This window comes from Camelus bactrianus, chromosome 10 (assembly GCF_048773025.1).
Source record: "Camelus bactrianus isolate YW-2024 breed Bactrian camel chromosome 10, ASM4877302v1, whole genome shotgun sequence".
In the NCBI taxonomy this organism is placed as follows: Eukaryota; Metazoa; Chordata; class Mammalia; order Artiodactyla; family Camelidae; genus Camelus; species Camelus bactrianus.
The window spans coordinates 35018107-35036371 of record NC_133548.1 but is presented as its reverse complement, the minus strand read 5'-3'; the positions used below and the strand labels follow the sequence as shown (position 1 = coordinate 35036371).

At 55.3% G+C, this 18265-nt stretch overlaps 1 protein-coding gene across 5 annotated transcripts in view; it reads right to left on the bottom strand.

Annotated features, from left to right (window-relative positions):
* Nucleotides 1-293: 293 nt before the first annotated feature.
* The window catches only part of PTPN5 (protein tyrosine phosphatase non-receptor type 5), a 58841-nt gene continuing 40869 nt past the window's right edge, over nucleotides 294-18265 (bottom strand). For 3 of the 5 annotated variants that reach the window (XM_074372255.1, XM_074372256.1, XM_074372259.1), the window contains exons 3-14: nucleotides 17575-17768; nucleotides 16927-17034; nucleotides 16603-16680; nucleotides 15876-16117; nucleotides 14533-14722; nucleotides 12168-12252; nucleotides 8231-8310; nucleotides 7911-8048; nucleotides 7264-7374; nucleotides 4961-5121; nucleotides 4755-4868; nucleotides 2866-4333 (exon numbers count right to left, since the gene is read on the bottom strand). In XM_074372255.1, coding sequence (XP_074228356.1) covers nucleotides 4240-4333; nucleotides 4755-4868; nucleotides 4961-5121; nucleotides 7264-7374; nucleotides 7911-8048; nucleotides 8231-8310; nucleotides 12168-12252; nucleotides 14533-14722; nucleotides 15876-16117; nucleotides 16603-16680; nucleotides 16927-17034; nucleotides 17575-17768 — 1595 coding nt within the window. In that variant the 3' untranslated portion in view covers nucleotides 2866-4239. Of the gene's footprint in view, nucleotides 448-1699; nucleotides 1939-2865; nucleotides 4380-4754; nucleotides 4869-4960; nucleotides 5122-7263; nucleotides 7375-7910; nucleotides 8049-8230; nucleotides 8311-12167; nucleotides 12253-14532; nucleotides 14723-15875; nucleotides 16118-16602; nucleotides 16681-16926; nucleotides 17035-17574; nucleotides 17769-18265 lie in introns of those variants that run through there. The other 2 variants (XR_012509662.1, XM_074372257.1) reach the window with 2 other exon arrangements.

Sequence of the window (18265 nt, the reverse complement as noted above, 5' to 3'; positions counted from 1 at the left end):
CTTCCTCCATGCCTGAAATTCTACCATTGGAGATTTGGGCATTTGCCTATGGCTCTGATCTCCCCAAGCAATTAAGAGGTCATTAATCACTCACACACACCATGCAATCGATTTTTCCTAAGCTGTTTCCCTGGAGATCAGATCAGTGAATGAGCATCCAGCTGGCTAAGCTTTACTGAAGCACAGATTAGAAGCACAGGTTGGGAAGGGTTGCTGGTGGTATCCTGGGCTCCTGAGGGGCTCAATAGGTATAAAGAGTGGAGGAAGACAGGCTGCCTTTACCTGATTCCTGACCCCTCCTCCACTCTACTTGCCTCTCATGATCTTGATTGTCTGGGAGAAGGTCTGCACTTGGGTGGTGGAGCTGGAGAACTCCATGGACATGTGTTCCGCAGCATCTGCTTGTGGTGAATGGTCGTCATGGTGACAGCAGGCATGGGCACTCACCTGGGAGGACCAGGGAGAGGATGAGTCCATGAAGAACAAGGAAGGGAGCAGGGGGGAGACTCAGAAATGCTCTTACATGTGTGTGTGTGTGTTGGGGTGGAGGAGGGACAGGACAGGTGGACACAAGTGAAGATGGCTGTGCACAGGAGAGGTGAAGAGAGGTCGGGCAGCAAGCCTATTCTCTCCGGCCTCTCTTCTCTTCCCTTGGTGCCTCCCTTTTCTTGGTTGGCTAGAAGTCCAATGGGCCTGTCCCCCATTTATTAACCCCAAACCATTCCAAGTCCTTGGAGGGGGAGGAGTAGGGTTTAGACTTACCCCTGAACCCAGGAAGGCCCAGAGGGAATTGAGGATCCCTATTGATAGCTACATGGAATTAGTAGGGTGGTGCTGGATGTTCCATCAGGAGGGAATGAAGTCAAACCTGAAAAGGAACTTCCTGACTAAGTCAAACTGGAGCGAGCCTTGAAGGGAAACTCCAGATCTTCTTGCAGGGCCCTAGGGACCCCTGGCATCGGGGGAATGCTAAGATATATGACAGCACATTTCTACAGCTCTGCTTTTGTTTGTGACATGGTAAAGACAGGCTCAGTTTTGATTTCTTATACTTTTTTTTTTGAATCAGTAATTCAATCACAAAATTAAAAAAAAAAACAGTAATTAACATCTCTGTGAAGAGGCTCCCTCCCACTCCTAGGCCCTCCATCACCCAACCCTCCCCAGCAGGTAACCATTTGTGGTCTTTAGGCTCCTTCTGGAGCTCCTTCATGCAAATATGAGTATGTTTTTGTCTTTTTCCCCTTGTTTACACAGAAGGCACCCCCCTTTCACTTGACACATCTTGGAGATCTTTCTGTCTCAGTTCATAAAATTTTCTCATTCTTGTTAACAGCTACACAGTATTCTGATGCATGGATGTACATGCCACCTTTTATTTAACCAAAGTGGCAAGTTTTTAAACCTCTATTTTAAGAGAAAGTGATGACTGAGAGAAATAACCTGTCCAAGGTCACTCAGACTAGAGTTCTAACTTCTTGACTCCAAGTTCACTACCTTCCAGGGTACCTCAAAGCCTTCTTCCCAGCCAGGAAGTTGGGGCTAAGCTTTACTCCCTCCTCTACAATATACGTCTGCCTGGTCTACTTTTCCCTCTTGAGTTCTGAGACCAGTCCCCTGTCCCAGCTCCTGCTGTCCCTCTCTGGGCTCAGAAGGTAGCAGGCTATGCCCCTTTCTTGAGGGAAGAGAGAAGCCTTACCTCTGCATGACCAGTCTCTCTTAACCCCCGAACGCTGTGTCCACCACTCTGGAGGTGTAGCTGGTGCCTGGGCTGTAGACTGGCCAGTCTCCTTCCTCCTTTGCCCCAGCAGTGGAGCCACCAAGAGTCACTGGCTCCTTAAATGGTTCCTGGGGGCGATCCCTTACTCAGGGTCTGCAGCTGCCCTGGCTGGTCGGCACATGGCTTTGAGGGATGGGGGGCTGAGGCTGGGGCAGGGGCTGGAAGAAACAGGGTGGACCGGGCAGGTGGGAGGCTGAGGGTGGTGGTCCTGGGGTATTTTTCCTGTTCTGTTGTGCAGAGGTTTTGGCTCTTTGTGCTGCCAGGTGGGACCTCTCTGAGCTGAAGGGCTCAGGGTAGAGTGTGTGTGTGTCTGTCCAACAGGGCTTGGGGAGCAAAGCAACGGATCTGTGTTTTCCAAGGACTGGGAGCAGGTGAGCCGGGAAGAGTCTGGTGGGTCTGTCATTTTGCACAAATCCAGGGGGCACCATTCATGTCATGCTCTACATGTGGTACCTGCACAGCCTGAGTGGCCTCATGGGCCACCCTGGGAGAGGACAGGGACATGTTAGCTCTCCTCCCCCTCCTACAGCCCAACACCCTAATGTGGGCAGAAGGGTAGAAGGGCCCATCCTCCTGTTGGAGGGTGGGTGGAGAGCAGGACCCCTTCTCTGGACCTCTATCCCAGCTACCCAAGCCACTCCCTGTTCTTTCCTCATTGTCTGTAGTATATCTTCATGCCCAGACCCTCGAACAGCCCACTCAAGGCTCTGCTACCTTGTAAGGACTTGCTGGTTGGTGAGTATCCCTGCCCAGGAGTGACCCACACCTGTCAGCAAAGGCAGGAGAGCTACTTTTGCTGCATCCCTGGGGGCTGGGGTAAGAATAGAGCAGGAGTGTCTGGGAGGCTCAGGATCTTTGCCTAGGGGCAGATTCCCGGGCTCCTTGGGTGGGGCTACTTTCAGCCCAGGACTTAACAAGGGAAATTGCTGGGCTGCAGCAGCTGTTGGGACCCACAAGGCTAACAGAGGATAACTGCGCTGGCCAACAGGGAGGGGCCTGGGTGTGATCTGAATGTCTCCTTGCCCCAGCCTTGGCCTCTTTGGCCCATATGTCAGAGAGATGGCCTGCCAGTCACTTTTCCTTCTCTAGAAGCCACCAACACCTGTCCTTGAAGCTTCCCATGGCCCCTGACTCCTGGCTGGGTGGGAGGGTGAGAGTGTGTGAGAATCCCATCCAATGGACTTTGGCTGTTCAAAATCTGGATTCACTTCATACTCCTAATCTCCACAAGGGGGCGCCAGGGATCTGGGGTGGGGGGTGCGGCACTCATGTGTGAACCTGTTCTAGGAGGAGGGGCACCAGGAGGAGGGTACAGTGAGGAAAGGAGTGGAGGGGGAGGCAATCACATGGACCCAGGAGGCTAGTTTTGCTCAAAATGCTCCATTTATTGCTCTATTCAATGACCACGAGCAAATTATAAAAAGACACCAAATGTCTCTGTCTGCCGTGGAATAAATATTTAAAGTCAGCAATAAAAACACGTGGCTCCAAGATAACACATGTTGCCAAAGAGTCATGCACGCCCTGCTGACGGGCTCTCAGTACACGCATGGACCCGGAACACACACAGAGCTACACGGGGTGACTTCTGGGAGGGATTTCCCATGGCGACACAGGAAAATGTTTCACACAGACCTGGGGCCGAGTCCCCACTCTACCCTCGGAGCTCCCTCTCTCCCACCAGGCTCCAGGTCCTCTGGGTTCACTGCCCCCATCCATCCCCTTCCTTCCTGGCTGCCTCACAGGCTGGTCACTGCCTCCTGAGGGCATCTGATACTCAAAGGCTACCTTGGCCGTGGTCCTCCTCCCCTCCACCCCGACCCACAGACCTCTCCCCAGTGAGATCTCTTTGCAAACCCCTCAGGAACCCCCCACGCCTGACCTCCAGGTCCTCAGGGGCCCCTGCCCATCCTGGTCCCAATAACTAGGGGCAAAGTGCAATTTGCCTGTTGGGAGGAGTGAGGGTGGGGGCCCAAGGCAGGCACCTCTGCCTGGGCTACTTAGGGGGTAGAGCTCATTACCCCTCTCCTGGGCCGAGGAGACACAGTGTCCGGTACAGATAGCAGAGATGGATGGACAGACGGAACACGCTGCAGCAGGACACATGGAGTGCGGCACAGAAACGTTGTGGATCAAGTAGCAATGGAACCGTTGTTAAAAACTGAGGCCCCAGGTTGCAGAGTGTGGGTCAGGCCCTGGGGCCCCAGGCCTGGCCTGGCACATCCCTCCCCCATCCTGCCCCACTCCCCAATATGTACAGTAGGAAGAGCTATGTTGGGGGGCAGGGGCCAGGCCAAGGCTGAGGAGGGGGAGGAGGGGGAGCAGACTGAAGAGAAGGAAGCAGGAAAGGCAGGGACAGGGAGCAGGCCGGGCCGAGGCGGGGCCGTGGGTGTGGCCGGGATAAGGGCCCAGACTCAGGCTGGGTGGTACCCAGAGGACCTCAGGGGAGGAGGGTTTGGTCACTCTGGGGACTGGCAGGACAGCTGCTTCTCGTAGAGGCTCATGACGTGGTGCACAAACTGGTACTGCTCACACGTCTGGATCATGCCGCCCCTGCGCGGCAGAGACGCACAGTGGAGATAGGGTCGTAGGCGGATGGCTGCGGAGGCGCCCCAAACCCACAGAGTGCCAGTCATCTGTGAGGCACACCGGGGGCGGAGCCTTTGTGCAGCTTAGAGACCAAGCCTGGCCAGCCACGCCCCTCTGCCCCTTCCTGTCCCTCCCAGCTCTGGCATAGACAGCGGGGACACAGGTGACATATCCCACAAGTCTCAGCCCCTGCTCTTTCATCATCCATCAGCTGTTTCTCTCCCCTCTTCATCCAGCCACCAACTGGATGGAGCTCCTCTACCCATCTGTCCTCCCTACTTCCCGTCCGCCAGTCAGGCCCACGCGGTGTGTCCTGCCCCTCACCCCACGCACACAGCGTCTCTCTCTGCTGCCCCACGTGCCCCACCCCTGCCCACTGGCTGACCTGTCCTGACGGAGCTGGCACGTGGTCTTCAGGATGTCCACCACGCCCTCGTGCCGCAGCTGCTGGCAGCAGATGCTGGTGGCAATGAAGCAGCCAGTCCTCCCAATCCCTGCACTGAGGGCCGAGGGCACGGGTGGGTGAAGGGCAGGACAGCCCAGGAGCGGGGGGAGGCTGCCCGGCCCTAGTGGGTGTCTGGGAGGACCCACCTGCAGTGCACAACGATGGGGGCGCAGCGGGGCCCCTCCTGCTGGGCTGCCTCCTCCACCTCCCGCACCAGGTGCAGGAGTGGGGGGGCCCTGTCTGGGGTCTTCTGGTCAGGCCAGGACGTGAACCAGTAATGCTTCAGGCCTCGCTCTTCCGTCCCACTCTGTCCAGGAGACAGAGGCCCAACCCAGATACATGTGAACGCTTGGAGCCCACAAACCAGCCCAGAGATGGAGGTGGGAGGAGGAACCACACAGGAGGGAGGACACAGGGAGTTGGACCCCAGGCCTCTGCCACCTACACCATGTCGCCCAGCAGCACCAGACAGAGGCCCAGAGCCAGTTTGGCAGTGGGGGCTGGTCAGCAGCATCAGCACTGGTCTTCACACCAGTTCTGTCCCAGCAACTCCAGGACCATCCAAGAGAGGCGAGAAGTCCCTTCTCCAATTCACTGCTGTCTCTTGGTGACCCCTTAACAAACAGCCCAGTCACCCCCGGTCACATAGCCCAGAGCCCTGGGACTTCCTCTCATCTCAGTACACTTTCCTACCCACCCTCACCCCCTCCATGATCCCTTCTCCACCACCACCACCTCCACTTTGGCCTTTATCACCTCTGGACTGTGTGAGACCCTCCTTCCTCCTCCCTGACTGCCCCATCTCCACACGGGTCAAAACGGTCTGTCTACAGCACATGCTGCTCTCCTGCGCAGAATACTTTGACGGCTCTCATTGCTCTCAGAAAAAACCCTACCCTCCCTAGTCTTCAGCCTGGCAAATAAGACACACAGTACAGGGTGTACCCCTCCAGGCCCACCTCCTGCGAACTTGTACTGGATGTTCCCGCACTCCAAACTTCTGCTTCCCCCGCCCCTTCCACATACACACGCACAGAGCTAGTCTATCTTTCATGCCCTTACTTTTACTTTCTCTCTGCCTGGAATGCTTCCCCGACTTGTTTGCCCCCTGGTGAACTCCTACTCATCCTTCAGAACCCCATTCAGTACTATTCCTTCCAGGAAGCCCTCCCTGAGCACCCTATTTGGCAGAGTATCCTTCTTCTGTGTTCTTACCTACTTCTAGCTCAGTACTTATCATTTTTATAGGTCCTCCTTGAGGAGAGAGTCCAGGCTTTCGACAGCTCTGTGTTCCCAGTACCCAACTCAGAACCAGGCTCAGGACAGGCTACTTGTAAAGGTTTATGGACAGAAGTAAATACCCCCAAACCCTAAGCTGTCCCGGTTCTTCCCTAACCAGTCCCACTGCATTGAGAAGATGAGGCAGCCCCCACCTCACCCCAGCTTCTCTTTTGGGGGAAATAGGAAGCTGGTTCCTTGGGCCCCTGGGTTACCTGGCCGTGACAGCTACCATGACTCTGCCCGGCACCTCCTCACCCTTTCTGCCCTCCAGCAAGCCTGTATCTTGGAGCTACTTAGGTGGACACTGCCCTGCAGGGGCTGAGTTCTCCCTGACACCCCATCCGGCACCTTTTGCAGTGGGAGAGGGCGGTTCAGAGGAACAAGTCTCAGGCCCTTGATATCCTATCCAGACCCTGTGGCTGCCAGCAACAGTGGACCTCCTAGGCTGTTTCTGGATAGGATGTCAGCTTCCTGGTGCCCAGCTCACCTCTTCCAGCCTTTGGAGTTACTATAGTGGCTCCACTTTCCTCAAACATGGGTCATCACATTTCTCAAAAACAGAACCTACTAATTCTCCTGACTCCAAAGGAACAATCTCCTTTATTCTAAGCCTGGGAGAAAAATCTTCAGGGTGGGAGGATACCTCCCCCTACTCTTCTGGGCTGTTTTATATTGCTCATATTTTGTATGCCTTCTTTTTCTTTCTTTTTTTTTTCTTTTTCTGTAACCACTATCTATCTCCCTGTGCAACCCAAATGCAGCAGGGAGTGCCTGCCCTCTGGTGGAAAGATTCGGTACTACAGGACAAAGCCCAGCATCCCAGGTGAAGGGATGTTTCTAGGCAGGATCTCAAAGCTCCGTTATACAGACAGTTCAGGAGGCTGCTGAAGCCCCCTAATCTAGACAGTCCTGGACTTGGGTGCATTTGAAGCAGAGCTGGGAGGTATTATGAATGGCAGTGTAGACAGAGAGAGCCCCCAACAACATGAAATGCAACAGAGGGTTTGGTTCCGCCTCTGGTCCCCAAGTCCATTCACCCCTCCCTCCCGCATCCCCGCTTATCAGCAAATCCTGGGAGTTACCCATGCCTTGATTTCAGCTATTGGACCCTTTAAGCTGTGGAGTCCCCCTTCTTCCCAGCCCAGCCCAGCCCAGCCCCAGGCCTCACCCTGAGGGCGATGAGTCGGAGCCGGTAATCCTCAGTGTGGATAACTTTCCGCACAGTGATCTCGACGCCGTCATACACCACCCGTTCCTCTGGCCAATACTCGGTGCACTTCTGCAGGGGCCCAGATCAGGCTGCGATACACACCCAGTGCCCCAACCATACTCTCCCCAATGCCCCTCCCGGGCCAGGGGGGAGAGAGATAAAGGGGCAGTAGGTTTGCAGTTAGATTGTTCAAATCTCAGCTTCATAACCTGTACATTACTTCTCTTTTTTGAGTCTCAGTTTCCCCACCTGGAAAATGGAAGTAATACCCATTTTGAAGGTCTTTTATGGGGGTTCAACTAAATGGGCCATGATGGGTACAGAAGTAGCCAGCATCAGCCTGGCAGGCTGGGTGGCAGCAGAACATTTTGTTTAAGATCATGGGCCCTGGAGGTGGAGAAGCCAGTGCCAGGCTCTGCCTCTGACTATCTGTGTAGCCCTGAGCAGCTGACTTAACCTCACTGAGACTCACATTTCTTCACCTTGGCAGGCAGTGAGGTGAACATACCAACCTCACAAGACTGCTGTAAGGATTAACATGGAAACAAGACGCTTAGCGTTGGGCACAAAGCAGCAAACACTTGGTAGGACATAGGGGCACCTACCTCGTTCATCTCTTCGATGTTGGTGATCATGACAATGATAGGCGTGTGTTCCTGCCACACCATGCGCCAGAAGTCGCCGACCGTGCTGACGATGGGTCCCTGAGTGGCGATGTACGCCTTCTCTTCCCCACCATAGCCCTGTGGCCAGCCAAGTCCAGGCCGTGAGGGTCACATGCTGTGTCCCCGGGCCCAGTCCCCACACTCAGACTCTTCCCAGGGGCTGCCAGGAGCCGCACCGGCTCAGGGACCAGTCTAGAGGCTGGATCCCGTTGGCTGGGGCCTCCCTTTCAGGAAGAGGCCACCAGGATGGGGCTACATACCCGGATGTAGTTAGCGTTGATGTAGGCACTCAGAGGGTCGTCGGGGCCCGGTGAGGTCAGACACACTCTGCTGTGAGGGTCTGGGGCGGGGGAGACAGGCGAGGCTGGGAGTTGACATGTGCAGTTCCTCGGATGCAGGGCCCACTTTGGCCCATTTCAGGCTACCCACATTTCTTCTGGGACTCTTCAGATTCCTTCTTCCTTCACCCAGGAGCAAACCACTGACCCATCTCCGTGGCCCACTCAAGCAGATGAGGGCCCAGGATGAAGAGGAGGGTACAGAGAGGGGCCCTGAGTCTCTACCTCTGTAGCATCAATGCCTTCCCTTGCCTGTGCCCTTAAGCTGCCCTGTCCTCGCTGTGCCTCATGTTCGAGAGAGGAGAAAGCTAAGTCAATAAGAGGTTCCCTAGCGTATACATCCTGGACGGCAGGGTCAGCAAGCATTTGAGAATACACTGTCCTCAATGTGATGTGTAAGCTTGTACAGCACATGGCCTTTCTAAGCCTCAGTTTTCCTATCTGTAATATGGGGGTAAAGATGCCTACTTCCTAGAACTATTGGGAAGATAAGTGAGGAAACAGACATGGAAGTGCTATGTAAACTAGGAAGCACTTTATAACTAAGATTTGGGCAGGAAGCTGAGAGAACACATTACAATGAAAGAATAAAGAAAGGCTTCCACATCGGAGATGAGACTGTAGGGTATCAGAGCAGACCGACAGGTGCACAAAGGGTTCCCCCGTCCCCAGTCTATTAACATGTCGAATCCCAAAGAAGCAGAGACCCCTAACGTCCTGCTCTTCCCTCTGGAGTAGGATCTGTCTTGTTCCAGCCAGAGCCTCCGGGGACTGAGTCCTCTGTCAGCCTGCAGAGGCTGGGACTGAGACGGGAGGCTGGACTGGGCCGGATGCTGGGGCCCAGGGCTCTGCTCTAGCTTTGTCTCCCACTCGCTGTCCTCTGCCTTCTCTAGACCTCGGGTTCTCTCCTGTGTAGGGAGGGCTGGACGAAAGGTACTCCCAGCGTGCCCCATATGGGGCTCTCAAAGGCAGTGTGAGGGAGCAGTCAGGAGCCTCCACCATCGACCAGCAAGGCTGGGTTCAAGTCCTGGCAGTGTCAGTGCAGCCATTTACTAGTCCCCCTGTGCCTTCTAGGTCAACTGGGAGCACTCCTCCCATCACAAACTCACTCATCTTGAAAACGTGCAAGAGTGAATGTCAGTGAGTCCTTGGACCAGCAGCGCAGTCCAACCCACAGTGAACGCTACACAGCCCGTCACTGCTGTTATTATCGCCATCGTTGCAAGTCTTACTCCAAGTCAACAGGTCAAAAGAAGGATCCCAGACCTGGCAGGTGAAATGGGAGGCGACAGGCACAAGCCTCCCCTCTCCAGCCCTTTCACGCCCCAGCCCCAGTGCCCGAGGTTTTGGCAGGTGATCTGGGGATGGGGGTGGAGGGGGTGGGCAGCTTTGTGGAGAGGGGTGTGGAGGAGTGTCAGGAGTAAGGAAGAGCGAGGGTAAACAGGAGGGGGGCTCTGTGTGACCAGCGGGAGAGAGAAGCTGCAGGGACCACCTCCTCTCTTGTGCTGCCTGCCCAGATGAGGAGCCAGAGGTAGGCACCATCCCCCCTGGCCAGGTGCCAGGGCCTTTGATGGCGATGGTTCTATTGACCCTACTGAGCACAGACTCTGAGCTGAACACTGTGCCTGACAGAGGGGATCCCAGATCAGCAAGGCCTGGTCCTGTCCCCAGGTCAAGCAGTGGGTGGCCTGTGAGCACTAGGGCAGAGGGAACAGACGGGACTTGGCTTGGATGGAAGAAGGGGGCACCTGGTCTGGGTCTGAAGGACCAGTAGGAGGAGGAGTAGAAAGCATGGCTCTGTCTGACTCAAGTGTACAGGGCAAGGTGGGGGTTGGGGAGAGATGAGGCTGGAGAGGAACCAGCTGACAAAGGGTCTTGTAAACCATGCTTATAAGACTGGACATCAACCTGAGGACTGCAAGGTAACAGTGACAGTTTTTAAAGAGGAGAATGACTCAGTTACTTTTCTGTGGTGCTTCATTTTGGTGACAATGGTAGAAGATGGACAAGAGGAGAGAATGTGGGAGTCAGGAAGCCAGTTAGGAGATTACTGCAATGATCCAAGGAAGAAGTATCAGGGGTCAGAGGGCCGCCCTGCCCTGCACAACTCCAGGGGGCATCATGGCAACGCAGTCCACGTAAATGGCACCCCTGGAACTGTGCAACACGGGAAGCCAATCCCCAAAAGGGCATTTGGCAGGGAGGATGGAGAGGGAGGTGCTACATTTGAGGGATATTCATTCATTCATTTTTTCACTCATTCATTCATCTTTTCATTCATTCATTCACCCGTCTCGATGCAGAATGTCTGTCATGTGTTAGGCACTATTTTGGCACTTGGGACTCAGTGGCAAAATGAACAGAAATTGCCCGCCGTCATTTTCTCCTCAAAGCTGCCTGCTGGGTGACTGGTCACTCTGTACTGGGACTGTCCACAGATCTGTCTCCCCCACTAGACTGTGAGCTCCCTGTGCTCAGAGTCTGTGTCTCAGTCATGTCTGAATTCCCTGGCCCTGGTCACAGGCTCAGGAAACATGTGCCGAATGAATGAGAAAGCAAACCTCGGGGTGTCATGGATCTAAGGGGGGCTCTGCCACCCACCCCAACCTGGTCTCTTGAGGGCACAGTGTCAATGGCTGCTGGCCACAGAGAAGACTGTCTGTTGGACTCAGGAGCCTGAAGGCTCAGGGCATGGTTGGAGGCTGGATTTCTTTCAGGAATCCAGTGGGGACCAGATGGAATGATGGCCTGGCTCCTACACTCCCCCAGTGGCCATTCTGAGGGGACAGCAAAGCTCTATGTTGCGGGGTACTGGAGCCCTTCCCTCCAGGTGGGACTAGGTGGGTGGAAGGCGGCAAGAGGAGGGAAGAGGTGAACAGCCCTGAATATTGCATCCTGGCCTTAAATGGTGCTTTGTTTAACTGGAACTACCTAGACACTGTGTAACCATGGCAACCACAAGTCGATATTTTTAAAGTTAAAAATAAGTCATGACATCTTACATGTTGTTGGAGATGCTGATGGCAAAACTGCTTTTTCAAAGCCTCGTTACTCCATAAACTGAGTGGAGTAGGTTTGCGGGGATTTGCTTTCAACAAACCACTTCGCAGGTTAGCGCTGGGGCCTGGGGCCAGAACTTGGCAGGGGTGACAGGCAGATAGGGGCTTGATGAAAGTTACCTGAAAATGACACCCTCTGGGCTGAAAGAGGAATATCAGGTCACCTGGTCTAACCACACCCAAAGGGGAAAAATCCCTATCAGACCTTCCAGAGGACTGCTCATGCAGTCTTGCTTGAATATGTTCATTGATGGGGAGCTTACTATCTTGACAGGCAGTTCATTCCCCCGTGGGGTGGCTCTGCCTGTTAGAGGACTCACAATCTGGCCAAACTGATCTCAAGGTAGACAAAAGAGCCCAACTCTGGGGTCACAGAGGCCGGGTTTGAAACTCAGTTTTGAACATCTTAGCTGTGTGACAGAATGAGTCACTTAACCTCCCTGAGCCTTAATTTCCTCTCTTTAAAATCTGCCCACTCTGCAGGGACAAAGGATGCAAAACCCTTTTCAGTCACCATGCACTGACAGCAGCCGCTGTCATCACCACTTCTTCTTTCTGGGTTTCCACAGAACTCAGTACAAGGCCTGGCCGGGGCAAGGGTCTGGAGAGTGCTATGTGAAGGAATGAAGTGTCCTCTGCCCTCTAACGGGGGTGTTTCCCTTCACTGGGCACCCGCACTCTCCATCCCTTCTCCTCATGACTCCAGAGGCCCAGACCTGGGGTTAAGGCCTTCCTCAGGGTGAAGGGGCATCCAGGTAAGGGTGTGCCCACCCCCATTCCCTGGGGTGGCGAGTACTCACTGGGAAGAATGGTTTTGTAGCGGTTCTTCCGCACCAGCCCAGGGATGTCATACTCCTTCGGATCCACAAAGTTCATGGGGATTTCCTGCAGGAGGAGGACACGGGGGTGTGAGAAGCTGTGGGCTGGCTTGAGTGCATGCACTCAACAAACATTCACTACTGAGTGAGTGCACATACAAAGCATCTAGAATAGTCCTGGTGTATGCTGAGTGCATAACAGATGTTATTATCACTGTTTACTGAGAGCCAGCCTGGCGCATGGTAGACATTCAGTAAATGGTTGATGAGCAAAGGAAAACAGGAGAAAAAGTGACCTGGCCAGTCACTGCCTCCTTCTGCACTCCCTGTGCTGTAGCCACACCGAGCAGCTGCACTGATCCGTGCTCCTACCCTAGGCGTCCCCACCCCAGGACCTTGGGTTGTGTTGCTCACTCGGTGGTGATATCCACCCCGTCCTCATCATCTTGTGTTCTGTCCATTGTAAATGCAACTTCCTCCAAGAAGCCTTCCCTGATTCTCCAGTAGGAAAGGAGCCTCCTCCTGGGCTCTCAGGGTTGTATTTGCACCTCCCAGTCACTCTCCATGTCAAAAGCTCCAAGTCTGAACTTCTCAGTCTGGAATGGGAGGTCTTCTTGAATCTGGCCTTTCTTTACTGCCAGCTGCTCTCAAGAGACCCTCCCTCCGGTTGTGCCGGTCTTTTCCCCATGGCCAAACTGTCCTTCTCCGTCTAGCCTCCAGGTCTGAGCTCACGGCATTCCACTTGTGGGGAGCACTCGTATCACCCTTCTTCATCTCCCCAAATCCTTTCTAGACTTTGGCCCCTCCCCTAGGTCTTCTGGGACGACTCCCGCGCCTGTCTTCTCTCCACCTCCCCTCCCTCTGTCCCCATGCTGTAGCACCTGACTATATGTGGTTTTACAGTGTTCACTGTTTTTGGACACACTAAGTATGCACTATGTACAACAAGGATCATAATACGCTCCATCTAGGGTGTTGGGAGAATCAAAAGAAGAAAAAGCATGTGCAGAAGCGTCCATGGAGTGGGTGTGGGGGGCCGCGTTCTTTCTCTCTGGACAAAATCGATATTGATGTACTGAACAGGAGATGCTAAGAGGATGCAGGCCCCTTCCTCCAGGGGAGGTGTGGCCGTGGGAACTCACAGAGGTAGCTGAGACTGGATGGTCAAGGAAGGCTTCCTAGAGGCCTCCAGGGTCGGGGATTATGGGGGGTGGGCGGGCCCAGTTTGCAGTGAATGGTCCCTGCAGGGATGAGGACACACGGCTGAAAAAGGAGGCTCTGGCTAGCTCAACTCAGGTAAGGCAGGCTGAGCAGTGTTCTGGAAAATTTGGAGCGGTGGGTCCAAGGGTGATGGAGGGCTTCCCAGAGGGGTGAGCCGTCTAGTCCAGGTAGGGAGCAGAGCGGCTTGGGGCAAGGGGGGCTGTGAGGCGGGCACACGGGCTCCCCATCCCTCTGGCTTCTCCCTGGAGGGACGCTCCCCCAGTGCTTGCAGTCTCCCGCCCATTCCTGCCCACAGAGGTGGGCAAGTTACGTGATGAGTGTGTTTGATGGAGGAACTTGGCATTTGGGCCACAGCCCCTTCCTTCCTCCTTCTCTCCTGGCCCCTCTACCAAGAAAGAGTTAGAGGGCACCCGGATGGGGTGGGGCCAGTGATGTGTCAGCACCCCCGGGTGAGTGGAAAGTTTGTTCATTCCGGTGGTTGAAAGCTCACTACTGCTACGTAGGTAATCCTCACATTAAACCCAGCCTTAATCAAAAAGAAACGCAGGTGCTATTGTGATCTTCCATGCCTTAGCTCTTAACTGGTTGATTGCTCAGGCAGGTAAAACAGGGGTGTCATTTATTGGGGCCCTCAAAGCCCAACAGGAGGCAGCCGGAGGCTGTGGCAGAAGTCTAGAGGGGAGGTGATCAGGACCACCTTATGCTGGAGCCGCAGAATTGGAGAGACTTCAAAGGAAGACTAACAATGTTTGGTGATGTCGGGCAGGGGGAGGGTAGGCAAATGGGAGAGTCAGAAGAGGCTTTCTATGGCTTTCAGAACACAGTCCTGGACGATAAAGACTTGGGAGTGTTGCAAACACCAATCACCCGATGGGCGCTTTGCACATGTTCTGCATCTCTTGAATCCTTGCCACATCCCTATTTTTTTTATTCCCATTTCCAGATGAGAAACTGAGGCCCAGAGGGGAAGCAGCTTGCCCAAGACAGTGGGAGAGCTGAGAACGAAATCATGTTCCTCCCTCAGACGCTGAGTTTGGGGTCCCCTGCTCCACTGCCTTGCTAGTAGGGGGTTGATGTGAGCAGAAAGGGCTGCTTCCCTGTGGGGTAGCAGCTCAGGGAGACTCACAAAGAATTCTGCCTGCAGCAGGAAGGGGTCCAGGGCCTTCTCATGAAGCTCCTCGGCCTGGAGGACGCGGGAGGCGCTGAGCAGGTACTCACGGGCCGACTCCTCGCGTGGGGACATGAGATAGCCGAAGCCCTCCTCATTGCAGCCTGGCGTGCACATATCCAGGGTCAGGGAGACGTTGGAGCCCCTCCTGGAAGGACCGTGAAAGGGGGAGTGAGTTACAGAGGCAGGAGGGCCATGAATGAGGGGCCTCGGAGCAGGAATATGAGGGAGGGAGACACGAGGGTGGGAACCAGGTGGGCTCCAGGAAGAGGAGTGGGGGCGGCATCACTCCTGACACATGGGGCACGAGTCTCAGCTGGGAGGCTTAGGCCTGTCTCCTGCCTCCTACTGCCTGCGGTGGAGCAGCAAACTGAGTGCCCAGGGCCAAAGGCTCCATGCAAGGCAACCTCAACAGAGCCCTTCCCTGCACTCTCCTGCCATTGCTGCAGGCAGTCCCTAGCCATGGCCCAGGGAAGCTCAGAGACAGTAGAGCCTAGAGCAGAGAAGTAGGGCTCAACTCTCTGTATCCCAGCCTGGGGCCTGGCAGTCTGCAAGGACGTCTCATCCAGGAGAAGCCAGGGGAAGGCGGGGTCCCAGGGGCAGCACAGTGGCAGCAGGGACGAGCAAACTGAGCGAACTCTACTGTGCTCAGTGTCTAACGGCCAGAACAGGAAAGCCCTCATTATACAGAAGGGAAACTGAGTCCCACAGAGGAGACAAAAACTGCCCAAGCTCGCACTGGGAGCGGGTGGCAGAACTGAAGCAAAAGCCTAGGTTTTCTGACTCCTTGTCTAGTGCTCCTTACATGACATCGCGTGGGCAACTCATGTGATGATGTAGCTTACCAAGTCAGGCTCTGGAAAGGGGGTGTCGACACCTCCCAGTGCGTGCTCTGCGGGATACTATGAAACACTATACAAGTAGGGTTCTGTGGTCAGATGACTTTGAGGAATGCCACTTACAACCCTTGTTGATCTACAATGAACACAAGCATGTTAAAGGCCCTGACAAGTCCTGCAGGAAAGAAACCTACCCAAACCAGAGGGGTGTATGCTCGAGTGTGCACACGTGTACACCCGTGTACGCCTATGTGCTCATGTGCAGAAACAATATTTCTTAGCATGCACCTTGGGGCATTCTGATTTACATGATCAGACCCAAAAAGCATGTGTCTACACTGGCTGGGCAATGAGGGCAGCTCTGTCCTGGACACTGGGAGTCAGAGTCAGGCATCTGTCCTTCTGATCAGGAGCTGAGAGCTCCAGGGTCCACAAAACCCACCCCTCCTCCACCCCTCCCACCTCTCCTGCAGACCCATGGACTTGACGGTCAGTGAGGCGGGGTCAGCCTCAGGCTTGATGTCCATCACGCAGTCAAACACAGGCGTCTCAGGGACAGGGTCCAGGTCCAGGAAGTCATCCTCGACCTTCTCCTCCATCCACTCCGAGTAGGTGAAGGAAGGCTGACGGCTCACCGACTGGCGCCTGTCCTCGGGGGGCAGTGGGGTGGGTGGCTCTGGGGGAGCCCTCAGGAGGTGCCACACCTAGTTGGAGGCATATGGCATCATGGACCTAGGACCATGCCGGCAGCCCCCAGGGTGATGGGGTGCCCACGGGACTGGACCCCATGCCCCTCATGTTGTCTGGAGCAGCCTTGCTCTCCTGGGAGCTGTCTGCATGGCACTGCCCCTCACCTAGACGGGAGGCTCCAACCCCCACCATGTCCTCCCGGCCCCCTCCCTCCCAACCCTCAGTTTCTTGTGGACTGAAGCCTTCTCGGTGGGGTAGAGGGTTCCTACTTTGGTCTTCTCCCTGCCTCAGCCCCTCTCTCCAGCTGAGAATACTGCAAACCAATTTTGAGAAAGAAAGTGTCTCTCCTCGCAGGCTGGGCACACTGGTGAAAAGAGACAGGTACCCTATCCTCAGCCCTACCCAGAACATCTAGTCTGTACGTCAAATGGGAGCAGCTGGGGACTGGGAATCAGGGTCAGAGGAGGGGAGCACCGAGGCCGATCAAGAAGAGCCTTACCAGGGTGGTGACAAGGACTACAGCCAGAGAGACCAGCAGCAGACTGGGGATGTCCCAAGTCCTAATGCCCAGCCAGGCCTGGGGAACACCAGACAAACAGGTCAGCGTGACTGATGAGAGGGGTGGGCAGAGTTCTCATCTGTTTCAACAGGGACAAAATCAAGGCTCTGAAAACTCTGGACTTGGTCTGGGTGGAGGACAGGGAGAAGCACTTCGGGGGCCTGGAAGTATCTTGTGAACACAAAGAAGCCCCATGCAGGTGTTGGTGAGACTGGAGGCCCCCAAGCACTCCCTCCTACCCTGGGGCTCCTTGAGCTTACTCACCGAGGGTCGCAGCTGCTCCAGGAGGGTGAGCCCAGAGGAAACCAGGTCTGTGGTATTCTGTGACCAGATGGTGCCGTAGCCGCTGAGCCAGAGCATCCCGCAGGCGAGCTGGGGCGGGTTGGGGGTGGGGGCAGTGCACTGAGTTCGGAGCCTGGGCTCCTCATCCCCATGTTCCCCCCACAAGCTCACCTTCAGCCTCAGCCTGGCCCCCAGGGTCCAGATTGTGCAGCTGAGGGAAGGGCCCAGGAACCATGTGCCCGGAGACGGCCCCACGACCCTCCCTGGAGAAAGGCTGGCTCATGGAGCCAAGAAAAAGCCCTTCCCAGAGGAGACCCCCCTCACCTTCCAGGTACCCATATGAAAGATAGACAGGGAGTCCTCAGAAGGACCCTTGCAGGACCAGGAGATAGGGGCCAGCTATGTTCCTGATTCTGAGGTCAGAGTGTGAGCGGCTTTGCTATCCAAGCTGCGGCTCAAAATTCCAGTCTTCTCCTCACACCAGCCCGAGGGCTGGGAGTCACTGAGGGACACCGAGAAGGCCCATCACCCCCACCCCTGTGCCCCCGGACGGCCATCTTGGGGAGGAAGTGGAGGCTGTCCCTCAACCCGCCCTCTCTCCAGGCCCTGCGAGGCCTGTGATGTCCTTACCAAGAACTGGGAGGCAGCCAACAGGCACAGGCTGCTCCTGACACTGAGGGAGTGGCTCCTGGTGCCTCGAGGTGGCGGCTTCTGAGCTGGCTCTGAGGGCGGTGAAGGAAGTGGGGGCGGTGGCATCTCTCTCTGCGAGGCCGTGGGCCCCTCGGCCTGGTCCAGCGCCTCCATCCCTACCGGCTGGGGGAGACCTGCGGAAGGCGGACACGCAGCCGGTGACCCGGGCCCGACCGACCCGGGCGGGCCGCTCCTTCTGCGGTGGCGTGGCTTCCTCTCAATCTGGGATCAGTCAGCGTGGCTCCACTCCCAGCAGTCACCCTCGATTAGCAAGGCAATATTCACCTACCTTCGTCAGAAAGAGCGAAGTGTGGGTGGACAAATTATTTCTCTTTTATTTCTCCAGTAACAGAGTTAAAATGGCAGGAGGTTTTTCAGGGAGTTAACATTGGGGTGTTTACACAGCTTCATTCTTTCCTATTTCTTAAGGAAACAAAAACCAACCACCTCAAACTCAATTAAAAGAGAGAGAGAGAGAAAAAAAAAGACGCAGCATAACCAAGCCGTGACCCTGAACAGCCCTCCCACGTGTGCCCTCCGAGTTTTTGTCTCTTGTGCTGTGCCGACTGGGACAGGAGGCTGGACAAGGTCACAACCTTGTGCCCCTCCCTCACCCCAAGACCCCACACTG